This window comes from Scylla paramamosain, chromosome 6, assembly GCF_035594125.1.
Source record: "Scylla paramamosain isolate STU-SP2022 chromosome 6, ASM3559412v1, whole genome shotgun sequence".
Classification (NCBI taxonomy): Eukaryota; Metazoa; Arthropoda; class Malacostraca; order Decapoda; family Portunidae; genus Scylla; species Scylla paramamosain.
Window position 1 is genome coordinate 19,433,126 of NC_087156.1, and position 15,451 is coordinate 19,448,576.

At 43.0% G+C, this 15,451-nt stretch overlaps 1 protein-coding gene across 7 annotated transcripts in view; it reads left to right on the plus strand.

The window, feature by feature from the left end:
* Positions 1-15,451, plus strand: part of LOC135101358 (uncharacterized) — a 73,912-nt gene that overhangs the window by 53,955 nt on the left and 4,506 nt on the right. For 4 of the 7 annotated variants that reach the window (XM_064005229.1, XM_064005228.1, XM_064005231.1 and 1 more), the window contains 7 exons: positions 7,029-7,110; positions 7,338-10,185; positions 10,831-11,936; positions 12,435-12,623; positions 14,143-14,330; positions 14,548-14,685; positions 15,074-15,299. In XM_064005229.1, the coding sequence (XP_063861299.1) occupies positions 7,051-7,110; positions 7,338-10,185; positions 10,831-11,936; positions 12,435-12,623; positions 14,143-14,330; positions 14,548-14,685; positions 15,074-15,299 (4,755 nt within the window). In that variant the 5' untranslated portion in view covers positions 7,029-7,050. Of the gene's footprint in view, positions 1-3,417; positions 3,515-7,028; positions 7,111-7,337; positions 10,186-10,830; positions 11,937-12,434; positions 12,624-14,142; positions 14,331-14,547; positions 14,686-15,073; positions 15,300-15,451 lie in introns of all 7 variants that reach the window. The other 3 variants (XM_064005230.1, XM_064005233.1, XM_064005234.1) reach the window with 2 other exon arrangements.

The following is a 15,451-nucleotide window of genomic DNA, read 5'->3' on the forward strand; positions in this document are numbered from 1 at the left end:
CTGCCTCGTTTGCTGCATGTATTTATGTATGTATATCCCAGAAAGGTCAGAGAGAGAAACTCCACAACATCTAAAGAGCCTCAGTAGCTCAGCCGTCCAACACTGGCTCAGCTTTAGGCGTTGCGTATAACTCGCTGGCACCCCTGACAAGTATGGCAGCCAGATGGGAGAAAGAAACCTCTCACCGATACAGGCACCGGCCGATGCTAACGAGGGTGCTGCAACACTATGCCTGGTGGTGGTGGGTCCTATTGTTTACCTCCGTACACCGACTCCCGCCGTCACGAACTTCTCCAGCTTCTCACCGCCATTGAGAGCGAAGGGAGGCGGGTGAAGGGAGGCAGCCAGCGAGCTCACGAGAAAGTGGAGGGCGATGAAGGGGAATGGGGAAAAGGTTAATGTGATGGCGTCGAAAGTGTTATAGAAATGGTGATTCGTGTGACAATAGGGTCAACGGGAGGTGAGGGGTGAAGGGCAGCTTGACCTCCGGGTGGGAGCGGCTAAGTGTGAAGGTGGGCTAGACTATGATTAAGGAATGGGATTGGCTGGGATGGCTTAGATCAGGTCATTGCGTCGTGACTCCGTGAGAGGTGATGAAAATGAACACACACACACACACACACACACACACACACACACACACACACACACACACACACACACACACACACACACACACACACACCAACATAACATTAATAAAAATATAATAATATGCTGAGTTTCAAAAGATTTCGTTGAGGAACCACATCTGCAACTTTGCTTTCATTTATTACTCTCTATCAACTTTCGTTCTGGAGATTGGAACCATGTTTTTGTAGCTAGCAATTGTGGTGACCATGATGACGGGAATGAGTCCTCAAGTTTCCATTATTAGCGGCATTTAATTGCGAATATGATGCGGAATAAGTGCGTAGTGTCCGCCAAAACAGCAGGAGTTTCAGCAACACCGGCGTGAAATCCAAGGTGGCATTTGAGGCTGCTTGAAGAGTCCCACGGTGAAGCGACTCCAGTGGCGACGGTTCTCTGCGGTGGCTTGGTGCTGCGTGGAGTGCCCGGACCTTTGTATCTGACATGGGCGTGCCAGACTGTCGCCGCGGGACCAGAGTTTGATTACCTGTTGGGAGTGTCTGTTGTCCAAGGTAATGAAGGTTGAGATGCCGCTGTCAGCATCCTTTATGTGTACATCTGTGGCCAAGACGTGAATGAACCGGAAGAAAGCTGAAGGGATCGAAAGAATGTTTCACAGGAGCTTTTCCAGATGGCACTGCTCGGTAAAACGATTTCTTTTCTTCATCTACAGAAAGAGTGTTATTGTAAATGTACCTTTTACCATTATGCCCCTACATGAATGGTAGGATTACCTGTCGTATTTTCTTTTTTACCAACGAACGATTTAAGAATAGTGGTGTTCATTTTCAAGGCGTACCTTCACCTCTACACCGCCATGCCCTCACCGAGAATGTTAACGTCACTGTCGCCCTTGCTGGCGGTGATGGAACCCTGCCCACCCATCACCCGTACCTAAATTGGGGCTGAGAGAGCCAAGGCTGCGTGGCAGGGGCAGGGCGGGGCAAAAGGTTACTGCTGGAGGCTGGAGTGCCATCAACTTGATCTCAATTTCGTGTTTTTGCTCTGAAAACTTCTTTACTACTACTACTACTACTACTATATAATACTAATGTTATTGTTGTTGCCAGTACGACTATGACTATTACTAACTGTAGTAGTAATTGTGATGTTAATGATAAAAAAAATAAGTAATAGCCACCACCACCACCACCACCACCACCAAGAACAACAACAACAACAATGGTGAAACCCTCCTCTTCTGCTCAAAACCAAGTGCATTCGAAAACTCCTGTAGAGAACAATGCTCCGCCGAATGGGCCATGTTTCTTAGGCGGGCGTCTTGTGCGCAGCTCGTGACAGCCGCGTCTCCCTCAGGCTCGGGGTTCCGCCTCGCCGGGCACGAAGCTGTTGTCTGTTCCGGTGGCCCAGACGCGGCTGCCACCCTCAACAATTAATCTTAAATCTCACCTCGGTTGCCCCGTTTTATGTACTTCCTTTCGGCGTTTCTTTCTTTCTTTCTTTTTTCTTTTTTTTTTTTTTTCCTTTCGGCGTCATGTTCTGGTAGTAGAATTTTGTGATTTTTTTTTTTTGACGTGTGCATGTCTCTTTGTGTGTGTGTGTGTGTGTGTGTGTTTGTGAGATGAGGGGATGCAGTCAGATGAGAGAGATTACAATTATCACATAACGTGTTTAGTGTACGCACACACACACACACACACACACACACACACACACACACAGTGGATGACTGGGCCGGGCGCTGAGAGACCCGACGAACGGCTTGTGGGTCTGGGTGAAAACAGGTGAGAAGGGAGGAGGAGGAGGAGGAGGAGGAGGAGGAAGAGTAGGAGGAGGTTCAGGCCATACGATTTCTCCCAATCCGCGAGGTGTGTGTGTGTGTGTGTGTGTGTGTGTGTGTAAGCGCTTAGAACCCCTGAACTACCCACAATATTCAACTTTACCATGTAGTGTACGGAATGATGCCAAATACAGACAGTAAGCTTGATAGTAGCACGAAAGGCATCTTGTGTTGGAGGCAGAGGGGATGTGGGAGAAGACAGCAGCAGCGGCAGGCTAGTGAGTTAGTGACAGCGGCGATGGCAGCTTCTACATGACAAGTTCGCTGGGTCATGGAGTAGTAGTGATGGGCGGCGACCTCTAGCGGATATGTCAGCAAGCGCTTAGGTGGTAGTGGTGGTGTGTTGTGTTGAGGTTATGACGTTGTTGTTGTTGGTGGTAGTAGTGGTGGTGGTGGTGGTGGTAGTGGTGTTGGTATTCCTTATTTTATTATCTTAGTGGCGGAGTTAGTTGGATGCATTCTGATATTTATTTATTTATTTTTTTTTTCGTTGAAACGTTTTAAGTTTAGTAATGGATATGAACGGGCTCTCTCTCTCTCTCTCTCTCTCTCTCTCTCTCTCTCTCTCTCTCTCTCTCTCTCTCTCTCTCTCTCTCTCTCTCTCTCTCTCTCCTTTAAGCAGGCAAAGTGACATAATTTTGAGCCCCAGCTGACGATGACCTCGATCACCAGGACGCGACAGGTACTGCGTTACGTAAGCCACAGCACAGGGGGACACGCTGCACACCGTTCACTGCAATGATGGGCCTTGCATACACCTAGACACTAGGCAGCTTCCACTTGCATAATCAGTTCAAACCCTGTCCTGTGTTGCTTGAGGTGTTTAATGTGAAACTCGTTTTTTTTTTTTTTTTTTCAGTGTGTGAACTCAAATTGTTTATCCTTTCTTAATTATCGAAGGCTTAAATTACATACTCTTCTTAACTTTATTTGTTTTTATTTGTTTTTTCTTTCCTTAATGCATTTATTTATTTCATCCTTACCAGACGTTGGTGTTCGAACCACTCTGAATGACTACTATTTCTCTTCTCTGTGAGGAAATAAGTCTCCAGGAAGAACTTTGTGACATTCTTCGATGGATAAGTGAGTAGGAAGTGTCATTCATGTTAAGGACATAACACACTCATCACAGACAGTCAGCTGTAAGGCGTGTGTGTTTAAATTCAACTGTATGTCAAGCGTCAAACACTGAGGCGGCCTGATTGCTAACAACCTTGAAGTTTTCTTAAAAAGAAAGCAGGAAGTAAAACCATACCGAAAGTAGGAAAGAAACAATTTCTTTTTTAGAAAGAAAAGGTAGAGAAATTCGAAACTAACAAGGAAAACAAATTGCGATATTTTTTTTAGTAAAAGAAACTACACTGTATTTTTCTCCATATGGCCTCCTCACCTTGTTGAAGATACTGCCAAACAAGAAACTTCAACGTAAATGCAACAATCTGATGCAGCTTTCTTCCGTAACATAGGTAAAGTTGGCATGCAGACTTGCTAAATATATTAAGTCTATACTACCTTTAAAGCTTCTGTATTGAGGTTATCTCGGTAGCAAAGGAAAAATTTGTGGGACTGTAACTCGTGCAGACTTACAGTAAGCTGCCACTCCGTACTCGTACATCTTCATGACCGGCATTGTAACAGTGATTTCTTTGTTCCTGAAATAGTCTGGGGTTGTTATTTTGATAATGTGTTCAGGAAGCAACTCAGCTTCAGTCTGTTTGATTTCAAACAATAATAGGAAGAGGGAAATCTCTCTCTCTCTCTCTCTCTCTCTCTCTCTCTCTCTCTCTCTCTCTCTCTCTCTCTCTCTCTCTCTCGTCACTCACACACACCAGATGTCCCCTCGGTGCCAGGAGTTGTCGTGCTGGAAGTCTATGTAGTATGGCGTGTTGGCACTACCTGTTTGTTGAGTTGACTGGTGAAAGGTAGCATGTGCAACACATGAAGTGAATGAGGCATGTTCCAAGGCCACATTAGGTGTCCGGTAGTAGTGCCTCTTAAGATACGGACTCAAGAACAGAACCCAAAAGCATCGTGAACCTTGAAGACATGAAGGAACCTGCACACGAACCCGACGTCCCTGAACACTCCGGAAGCACATGGTCGTCCGTTGCTTGCCTTGCCACAGGATTTACGCCTCTACAGAACACTGAATTCTGCCTTTACGAGACTGATTCCCGTGAGCGCGACTCGCCCACACCCGCCTTGGCAGGTGGTCGTGCGGCAAATACCAAGGACGGCTCTCTGTACAAAAACGAGAAGGTATGGGCTCGAAGGAGTGCGTGTGCGAAGGAGGACGAAGCCGTCGGGTGGTAATGAGTCAGTCCACTGAACAGGAGCGAGGGGATTAGAGGGAACTAAAGTGGAAATTAAGGAAAGACTGTTGGGTAAGAGGACACACACACACACACACACACACACACACACACACACACACACACACACATCTGCATTCACTAAACTAGGCATACATGTTTGGTATCGAGTGGGCGGGGGTGGAGAGTGGTTAGCGATGCCGATGTCTAGGCGGATATCAAAATGACGATGTCTTGTCATACTCGTTGTCGTGACAAAGAAATGCAGCGATTATACTACTGTTTGAAAGTTTGGTGTGTTCTTTGTTTGAAGCAAACACCAGTGTAATTGAACCTTTCCTAATTTAGAAACATGAAGCTGCGAAAGGAACTTCGAGAAACGTGATGGGCTGCATCCAAACGAAAGTAAATTGCCAATGTAAGAACGTAAAACTTTATTGTATAAAAACATGGTGACATTTATCATTTAATTTCCGGTTACATTGATGTGATCTGCTCGAGTTTTTTTTTTTTTTTTCATATTAGTAACAAGAAGTACTCCGGTAAAAAGAATAGAAAGAGAGAAAGCCGGGGACGGGGCGCCGAGCTGGGTGAAAGGCAGCCATTGTTTCGCCAGACACGCGAGAGGCGGCACTCTGCCGTCCTAGTTAACACACTTGTTATGAGACAACATTTGCGGTCACCCAATAGGCTTACTGCTAGTTATTTTATTTTTCAGTTAATGATAGGCAGCAAAGGCTCCCAGGAAGGCATTTCGAAAGTATGGCCATTTTCTCTCCCACCTACAGGAAAGGTAACTGCCTATTTGCTTTCCGTCTGAAAAAAAAAACAAAAGAAAAAAAAGTATCGTGTCGCCCGTTGGTCAGTGGCAGTTTTTTTTTTTTTCTTTTGAGCTTAAAATTTCGTATATAGATGCTCTCATGTAGTACACTACGTGCTTTCAAAACATACCGGTAACTGCCGTCAGCTTAAATGTACTGTTCGTTTATAATGACCAGGACCAATCTTGACACTTTCATTTTTAATTTGGTATAAGCTGAGCCCGGGGCGGAAGTGGACTCATTAAGTCAATGTTGTTATGAAGCGTGGTTGTTACTATAATATATTCCATGAAGAGCTTTCTCTGTCAGTCTGTTCTGCTCTCTCACAGTAATTTACTGAGTCAAAATTCGGTGGCGTCCAATGCGAAATAATCGATGACTTTACTGAGACGAGCCAAGAGTAAAAAATATGTAATTGTCATCCTTGAAAATAAGGATGACAATGCAAAACTTGGAGGATCTGCAGGAAATTAAGTTATGGAGAGAAAAAATGGCTGCTTGGTTTCCATCCAGGTAGGAGCAGGTATATGAGCATTGGTAGGTCAGGAGGGATTAGTGCAGACCGCAGAGTATCATTTAGGACACAGGATTGAAAAATCAGGAGAGACAGATATTGACGTCTTTGTAAATTTTTCCTTTATTTCTGTTTATATATAACCTGAAAATTTTCCACAAGGGTAAAGAAGTAAGTATTATAAATAGAGGCAAAACGCTTCAACAAACAAGAAGTGAATGTCTTTGGATAGGCAGAGGTGTAGGCTCTTCTGTTGTGAACACTCACTTAGAGGACATTTCTGGAGAGAACAGAGTCAGATGGATAGATAGATAGGTAGAATGATTGATAGACTGATAGATTGAGGTTCAAAATAGGGAAAAAAATACAGTAAATGTCCCTTGATAGATTGATAGATTGAGGTTCAAAATAAGGAAAAAAATACAGTAAATGTCCCTTATTGCTCTCTGTCACTCAAAAAAGTCTGAATAAAAACTGCTCAGCTTCTTTTGATGAGTCAGAATGTCTGAAAGAAAGGAAAGGGGAGGACAAAGCAAACATGCTACCAGTAAAGGAAATAAGAGACAGCTGTTTGCTTTTGCGTAAGTGATATGGACAGAATAATAATAAGTGACTAGATTATGCAAATCCACCTTGTGTGTGTGTGTGTGTACATGCTCTTTTTTCTGGCACAGTTAGTAGATCATTTGGAACTAAAATCACAAAAAATCATTGTTCATGTACAAGGAGGGGGTGAGTCACAAATTACAAAAAATACCTGAATAAAAATATGCTAAAGGAATTCATTGTATGCTATATGTGATTAGTATTGATTAAAAACTAGTCTTAATTGAGAAAGTATCATAATGTGTTTTGATTGCTGCATGTCAAGGATGAGGGAACTGAGCTCAAGTTGACATCACAAACACACAGCCTCATTATCAGTGTTTCTGACTTCATGGTGCTTGCAGGCAGGCGTGATGCGTGACAGTGATGGAGACAGTGCGGGCCTTCTACGAATATCCCCCATCCCATGCCAGCATGCCGGCCAGGGTGAGTGCATAGTGTCTCTAGCATCCTTCTCTTCTTATTTCAAACCATTTTTGTCATTATCCTCATTAAGTACAATATCATTTATGTTATGACATTTGAGAAAATGAGGTGCAGCTTTTTCTTTGTCATAAAATTTCTGTTAGTCTTGGGATCTACACTGCAAATATTGATTATTAGCATTTGCCCCTTTGCTATCTAACAAGATTCTTGCCTTTTGTTTTCCTCAGGACTATGGGGGAAGTGTGACCCCAGCCAAGGCCAGGCGGTCATGGGGGGACCTGTTGAAGTTTCGTTCCCGCCCCAAGGAACGACAGCTGTCCCCAGCTATTGGCAATCTCCCTCAGCCACCCTTGCCTGCCCCAGTGACTCACAACTACATGGCAGAGTACCGGCAAAAGTATGGCGGCTACAGCGGGACAGTGGGGCGCACATCTTACCAGGCCCTTCGGGTGGTGCAGGGCATATCCACATCGCCGGGCCTGACTGTACCATCTCCTCTGAACAGCCATGCCAGCAAGACCACCATGTCTTCTACTGTACGCTACACTGACTGGTTTGGCTCAGTGGCAGGGCGGCGGCCACCTGTTCGGCCACCCCTTCCTGCCTTTCCAGGAGCACCACCACCAAGTCTCCATGCTTCTGAGAAGAGTGCTGCTTGGGACCATTATGTGACTCTTGATCCTGTGTATGAGGCACCGCGTGTGGTGCCAGTGCAGCTGTACACTAATGTGTGTGTCTGTCCAGAACAGCTTTTAAATACCAGAAGCAAGAAAAAAAAGAAATGCAAAAAGTGTGGGAGAAAGGTGGCCACTGTACGTCATGCTACTGCAGGTATGGTTGCCAAAGTCCGACCAGCAATACCAACCAACCTATATCAGCCCTCAACGGCACGTGCTCCTGTGGCCACACCACGGGCCTGGGGCTGGCAGGTGCTGGAGGAGCAAGTGTATGAAAGGTATGAAGTTCAGACACGCCAGAACCCTGTCCCTGTAACACATGCTCACAGTGAGGATGAGTCGCCCACCACCACACCTGAAACTATCCGGAGCGTGAAGAGCATTCGTAGTACCAAGAGTGGCCGGAGCAACGACAGTTCAACAACCATCACCCGGGATGCACTAGAGCCCTCACGACCTGCTCCTCCCCCTCCTCGCATGCTTCCTTCAGTTCCAGATGACCAAAATATAGTCACAAATTCATTTAGTGCCAAAGAAACCTCATCCTCAGGTGAGCTAGGTGATAAACGAAGCTCTATTTTAACAGAAAATCCAACGGCGTACCAACTTCTCACCAGCTTTGGTGGTGTTCCTGACCCTCACCACAGCTCAGACCCTGATGAGTTGAGTGACAATGCTGTGGACACCTCATGGGATGCAGAGGCCACCACACCTACTAAAGACTCTCACACTGGCACTGTGATAACTGTTGGCAGTAATCATTCACATGATGAGACTACTGCTTGGCCAGTTGCTGACAATGTGACACAAAACAAAATTAAGATTTACACAAACAATGATGGTACTGTTTACAGTTCTGGTGTTAATGATTCAAAAGAAAAGTTTAAGGACATTCCATATGATTCCATTTATGAAACTAGTGGAACTAAGATCATGTTGTCTTCTACATCTAATAAAAATAATATATTGTCTGATAAGAGGATGAATTCATCAAACATGCAGAGTCCCCTATCAAGTTTCAGTGTTACTTCATGCAACGGTAAACAAAGTTCCTCATCTCCCAGTAAAGTAGGTTCTAGGAATAAAAGTAATTCTACCAAAAAATCTGTAATTGAGTCAGCCAGCCATGAAAGAAAAAATGGCCTGAAAAATAGTCATAGTTCCAGCCTCATCAATGGAAGTAGAAAGAATGTGTCTCAAGATGTGAAGCATGTGACAGTGAGCAGTCAGAATAATGCAGTAGGGGTTGGTACCACCACTAATGGTCCAAAGTTGGAGGTAAAGAAACTCCGAGAGGCAAGTGAGCTCCAGCAGGGTGGTAACACTGTTCGTATTGCTGGCCAACGCATGCTCGTCCTCACCCCTGGAGCACCTCCCCCCGAACCTCGATCAGGATTCTCAAGTGGTGAAGATGAGAATGATACCAGTGTGGAGGATGACACCAGTGACTACCCTCTGTCCTCCCCCTCACGAGGTTCTGACAGTGACACCTTGCCAGAGGAGGAGGATCTGCCAATGGACTCGTCTGATTCATCATACAGATATCCTGATTCCAACCTTGACTCTGCTGTATCTAGTCTTAGCTCTTCAGCTTTTTCTTATGAGGGATCAGCAGCTGTGAATGACTGGTGGCCTGCTACCAGGGACATTATTTATGAGGAAGAGGAAACAGGTGAAGCAGATAAACTTAGTAATGAAAACAAAGAAGAAACTGAGCCAAATGATGGTAACTCATCCTCACTTGGAGAAGAGGAGCAAAGTGTGACCTCATCCTCAGCCAGCTCTCCATTACGCCCTGAAGGTCTCCACCCAACTCTTTCTGAACTACTCAAGGTTAAGTCCATCTTGAAAAAGCCTCCATCTGTGGATACCAGTTCAGAGACTGACTCTGACTTCTATCTCCCAACCATGGAGTTTAAGCAGAACCAAAGAAAGAAAAAACAAGTGCAGTTTAGACCTTCACATGATATCACAGTCATTGAGGATGCTGGAGAATCTAAGGGCCGCAAAGTGTCTTCAGCTAGATCTTCTAAAAGGGACCATGAAAAAGAAAATTGGAAAAATAACTACAATCTGTTTTCTGATCTTCAAGACATTTATGCAAGAAATAACATGTCTAAAGTGTACAAGCCACAAGTCATAGACAGTTGTGTTGATTCAAAAAATGAGGAAAGTGTACATAGTGAATGTGATGACTACCAGGTAACTGAAATGTATAATAATGAAAACAGTGAACAACTGCAACATGAAATTGAGGAAGAAGCACAAGAGAATGGTCAGCTGGAGCCTGAAATATCACTCTTGGATTCCAATAACTCTGCTCATCTTGAGTTTAATGGGAAAGAGACGTGGAGTGCGGACCAAGAACAGGGAAGCTGCGAAGGGGAAGGTTTGCTATGTATGCATTTTGTTTCTAAACACTTTGTTAGAGTATTATAGATCCAAAGAAATGCTTATCACACAGTTTGATAAGGTTCTTTCTCCTAAAAAAAAAAAAAAATTGCATAGAATCCCTCCTATGATAATTACTAATGCTCTGTATTTGAGTTCCTCACCATGCTGTTTTTCAATTATTATATTGCTTTATTATATACAGGGTGTCCCATGATGAAAGTTGCATATTCTCAGAAGTAAAAGATCAAGTCATTCTAAATCAGAAATATTCTCTGCATATTGAATGTGATAACATTCATCATATATTTTAAGGCTTTTCCTTTGGTTTGAAACCTATAACTGTGGATTAATTCTACATATTCAAAAGAGAATGTATAACATAATGCATGTAATATATGGATTGTTTAAAGCCAAGAACTTGCTAAGCCACTAACCTGCACTGATCTGCCTGTGAAGTGCTACAAATTTTTTTGCAGTAAGAAAATGCACAAGAACTTAGTTTTAGCAGTTCCAGAAAATACCACTTTATCAGTTTTCAATTGTTATCTTTTTCATTTTCAGAAACTAAAATAGAATAGATGATTTATAATCAATTTGCAAAAGTTTTAAACTAGATTTTGAATCCAAACTAACTTACTTGTGTTTTCAGCCGACAGTCACCACCGGTCCAGACTCCACCGTTGTCTGAGTGAGCGTCAGACTCCAGGTGAGAGCTTGCCAGACCTTCAGGATGCTGTCATCAACCATCTCAACCCACACAACAAGCCTCCAGACACAACCTCAGCCAACACTTCATCTTCGGTTCCAACTCGCCAAGCTCCTCCACCACCCAGGAGCCGAACCATGAGCCCCACCAGGCCCAGTGTGCCGCCCCCTCCCCCACCCACGGGGAGACCAGCAGCAGCATGTGCATCACCTTCCAAGTCATCTCCACGGGAACGACCTCTCCCGTCCCCTCCTCCTCCTCTGCCCTCAAGGCCTCCTCCTGAGTCTCCACCACCATCTCCTCCTCCTCCATTACCAACATCTCCTCCTCCTCCCCTGGAAGATGCAGAAAAGATAACCATTGTTAATTTCTCAGCTCATGATTCTTCATCTCCCCAAAATCCAACTTTTCATAGCTTCAAAGCCTCTGATAATTCACTGCATCCATCAGCCAAGCTGATTTCTTCACCATGTCATGGATCTTCCCAAGAAAATCCACAATCCAAAGATGAACTTCGAGAAGTTCTGCCTCCAGTGGGACACATTGCTATGTTTGGTGGAGGTGAAGAAACTAGAACTGCAACCATCAGGGGTCGAGGGGCTGGCCACACCCGACCTTCATTTTTGGGAACATTTGTGGCTGGGGTGTCTCCTAACACTACCATTCAATCTAGTCCACCACAAGCTCCACGCAGGCGTAACAGAAACCATTCCCAAAGTCCTGAGGCTCGTGCTGGTACCACAAGGAATTCTAGACATAAACTGGAAGGCCACAGCTCCCAAATGTCTTTCCAGAAAGGTGTTAGGGAAGAGGATCCGTATGAACAAATAACCGATCACATATATGAAGAACTACTGTCTCGTTCCCCACCTATTTCATCACCTTTTAGCAATCACTGCAATTCTGCTCAGGATTCTGCTCAACTTATGTCACCTGTCCCTGGAAAATCTATGTTTGAAGGTGCCTCGAAGGATGAAATCTTGGAGTACCTCCAGGATGCACGTCGCAGGGTGGCCAACTCTGTGGATGAGGATGAGGACAGAGATGAGGTGTGTGGACTCTCTTTGTTCCTTGATACAAGATCTCTGCTTCTTTACATCATAGAGTTTGATAGGCTTCATACAGTATTTTGGGTAATCTCTGGAAACTTAGTAATATCATGTTTTTGTAGGACCTTATATAGGTATCTCAACTTATCACTTTGCTGGATCTCTCTCTCTCTCTCTCTCTATCTTTCTCTTGCCCATGTGCTGATGATGCACTTTAATATGATAGCCTGGTTTAAGAAAATGTTAAACCTCACAGTTCTTATTCCTTTATCATTTATCAAGTGACAGTGTCAATGACACTATCTGATTACTTATTATCACATTTCTTTAACTTGCTTTGATGCAGAATTATGCAGTATTTACCACTGGTCTTAACAAGTAGCAAAACTGGAAATCCCTGCTCATAAACTCTGTATTTTCTGTCTGTACATGTGTTGAACTCAACAGAAAATTTGTAATGTTAATGATCTCAATTAAAGTGTGGCTGCACATTTCCAGGAACTTGATGGTGATCCCTTGGATGCTGAGGTGGACCTCGAGGATGATGAGGAGGAGGACCAGTTAGGAGTAGATCCACCTGAAGATCAGTTCACGGTCCTTACTTCAAGAAACAGGGGCAACAGGTCCTCCAATATGAGTTCTAACTCAGACTCATCGGAGAACAGCGGCCTCCTTCGATCAGACAAGGTAAAATTTGTGTTGAAAATATTAGAAATTACATTGATCTTAGTAGATGTATACTAAAACATGGTTTAGTAAGAGCAGGCAAGCAATGTTAGATATTGTGCACTACTAATATTGCTTACTTTTCACTGCCCTCCAGACTTTCTCCCTCAAGTTCTTCGTGAACACACGTTACTTTTACAAATTCCACTATGAGCATGAAATCACTAAATCATACAGAAAGGTAAAATATTCATCCCTTTGCCCAAGATAAATTTGCAGCTGAACAAATTTCTGGATATTTTTTATTTAAATTTACTGGAATGTAACTTTGTCATAAGTTAGGGGCCAAGTACACTTTGCCAAGTATGAAATTAAACCTCCATGATGGTTTGATTAACTTAACAGTTGTTTTGATGAATAGTACTCATAAGAACATAAGAACATAAGAAATAAGGGAAGTTGCAAGAAGTGACCAGGCTTACACATGACAGTCCTTGTGTGAAATATACCTACCTATTCCCATATATTATTCCCATCCATAAAACCTGTCTAATCTTCTCTTAAAGCTCCCTAATATTCTAGCACTAACAAAATAATTACTGAGTCTGTTCCATTCATCTACCACTTTATTTGAGAACCAATTTCTTTCTTTCTCCTTCCTAAACCTAAATTTTTCAAACCTGTTATTTCTTGTTCTATCCTGGTTTCTCATCCTATGAATTTTGCTTACATCCCCCTTGTTATAACCCTTATACCACTTAAAGACTTCTATCAAGTCCCTTCTTAACCTATGTCTCTCTAAAGAATGTAGATTTAACAGCTTCAATCTCACTTCATAAGGAATACTCCTCATCCCCTGCATCCTTTTAGTCATTCTCCTCTGTAATGATTTTAATAGACCTATATCTTTCCTGTAATGTGGGGACCAGAACTGCACAGTATAGTCTAGATGAGGTCTGACCAGTGCCAAGTATATCTTTAATATTACTTCCAGCCTTCTACTTTTAACACTCCTAAAAATTAATCCTAGTACCCTATTTGCCCTGTTTCTGGCCTCTATGCATTGTTTTCCGAGATGGAGTTCGTTGCTAACTATAACTCCTAAATCTTTCTTGTATCCTGTACCTACCAGAGTTTTGTTATTTAATGTGTACTTACTGTGTGGGTTTCCTCTACCTACGCTAAGTACTTTGCATTTGTTGATATTAAATTGCATTTGCCATCTGTCCGTCCATTCATTCATCCCATCTAAATCTGCCTGCAAGGCAATGCCATCTGATTATGACCTAATTAATCTACCTATCTTTGTGTCATCTGCAAATTTACTAACATCACTACTAATTCCACTATCCAAGTCAATGATATATATTAGAAATAACAATGGCCCTAATACTGATCCTTGTGGCACCCCACAAATTACATGACCCCACTTGGAGTCAACTGTGTTAAATTTCTCATCATCATACTGTAAGTGTAGTATGCATCTTGAATAGCTTACATTCTTTTACTTTCCTGAATATTTTAAACTTTTCTTCTACAGGAACGTTTAGTGTTTGGTGAGGTTGAAAGAACAGACTCAGGTGTGGGATCAGAGACCAGCAAACCTTCTGTCCTGCGCCATGGCAAACAAGGCATTGCTACCACTCATGGGGCCACGGCTGTGCGGGAGGGAGACCTGCCCCTCTGTGATGACTGTGACTCCCCTGTGGATACCCGAGTAACTAACAGGTCAGTTCTGCCAGAGCCAAATAATATATAAAAAGATCTACAAAGAAGGAATAGTAATCAAAAAAATGTAAAATTGATCTGGAAACAAGTGAATTTGAGAAGTACACATCTAGGAGTCATGCAAACAGTCTAGAGCATCACAAAATGCATTAATTGTTTTCATAAGTGATTCCTACTTTGTCTATGCAATCACTGCATCAGTTCCCTTCCCACACAGCGGCGTGGTGTATGCTCCACTCGTGTGCCGCAGGTGTTCTCGGCGGCGTGGAGAACGCAAAGAAATTTTGACAGAAATAATGGAGACTGAAATTAAGTATGGCCAGGACCTGCGAGTCATGATTGACCAGTTCTACAGGTAAGACACCACCATCTCTGCTGGAAGTTGATGGTGTGGTGTATTTCAAAACTTCAAAAAATTGAGGTTGAGAAATAAGATTGACATTACATAGATAAAAATATTATGAGAGATAATTAATATAATGATCAGACCAAAAAATGGCATATGAAAAGATAAAGACACATGAGGACTTAATGCAGACCTCATGCCTCCACGTCTATTTTCTGTCGAGTTAAAGAAAGGCCTATAATTAAAGAAAACCATCAACTTTTATAAGTATCCTTTTGCAATATCTAGAGTCAAAACTCTCATAATGTCTTCTCATGTGCACAAAACCCTTTTGTGTTCTTGATTCTCCAGAAAGTAAGATGATACTGCCACTTACAAATCTGTTAATCTTTTGCAGACCCATCTTGGTGGCAGGGCTGTTGAGTCGGGACCAGTTGAAAGGCATCTTTCTGAACGTGGAAGACCTGTTGGAACACAACCGGGTCTTCTCTCTGCAGCTTCGTGATGCTCTAGAGATTGCACTGGAACAAGGAGATGAAGACTTGCTCACAGTAAATGTGGCTCGCCTCTTCTTACAAGCAGCACCTATGTTACATGCTTTTGAGACTTACTGCGTCAGACAGGTCTGTGCAAGACTCTTAAGTCTCATCATAAGTTTAACCTTCTGTTTTTTGTGTTGTTGTGATTGAATTAATCTGATTTTTATTTATTTTAATCTGAGTAAAAGAATCATGATTTAAACTTTTTTCTCTATAAATCCCAGTTATTTATTGTG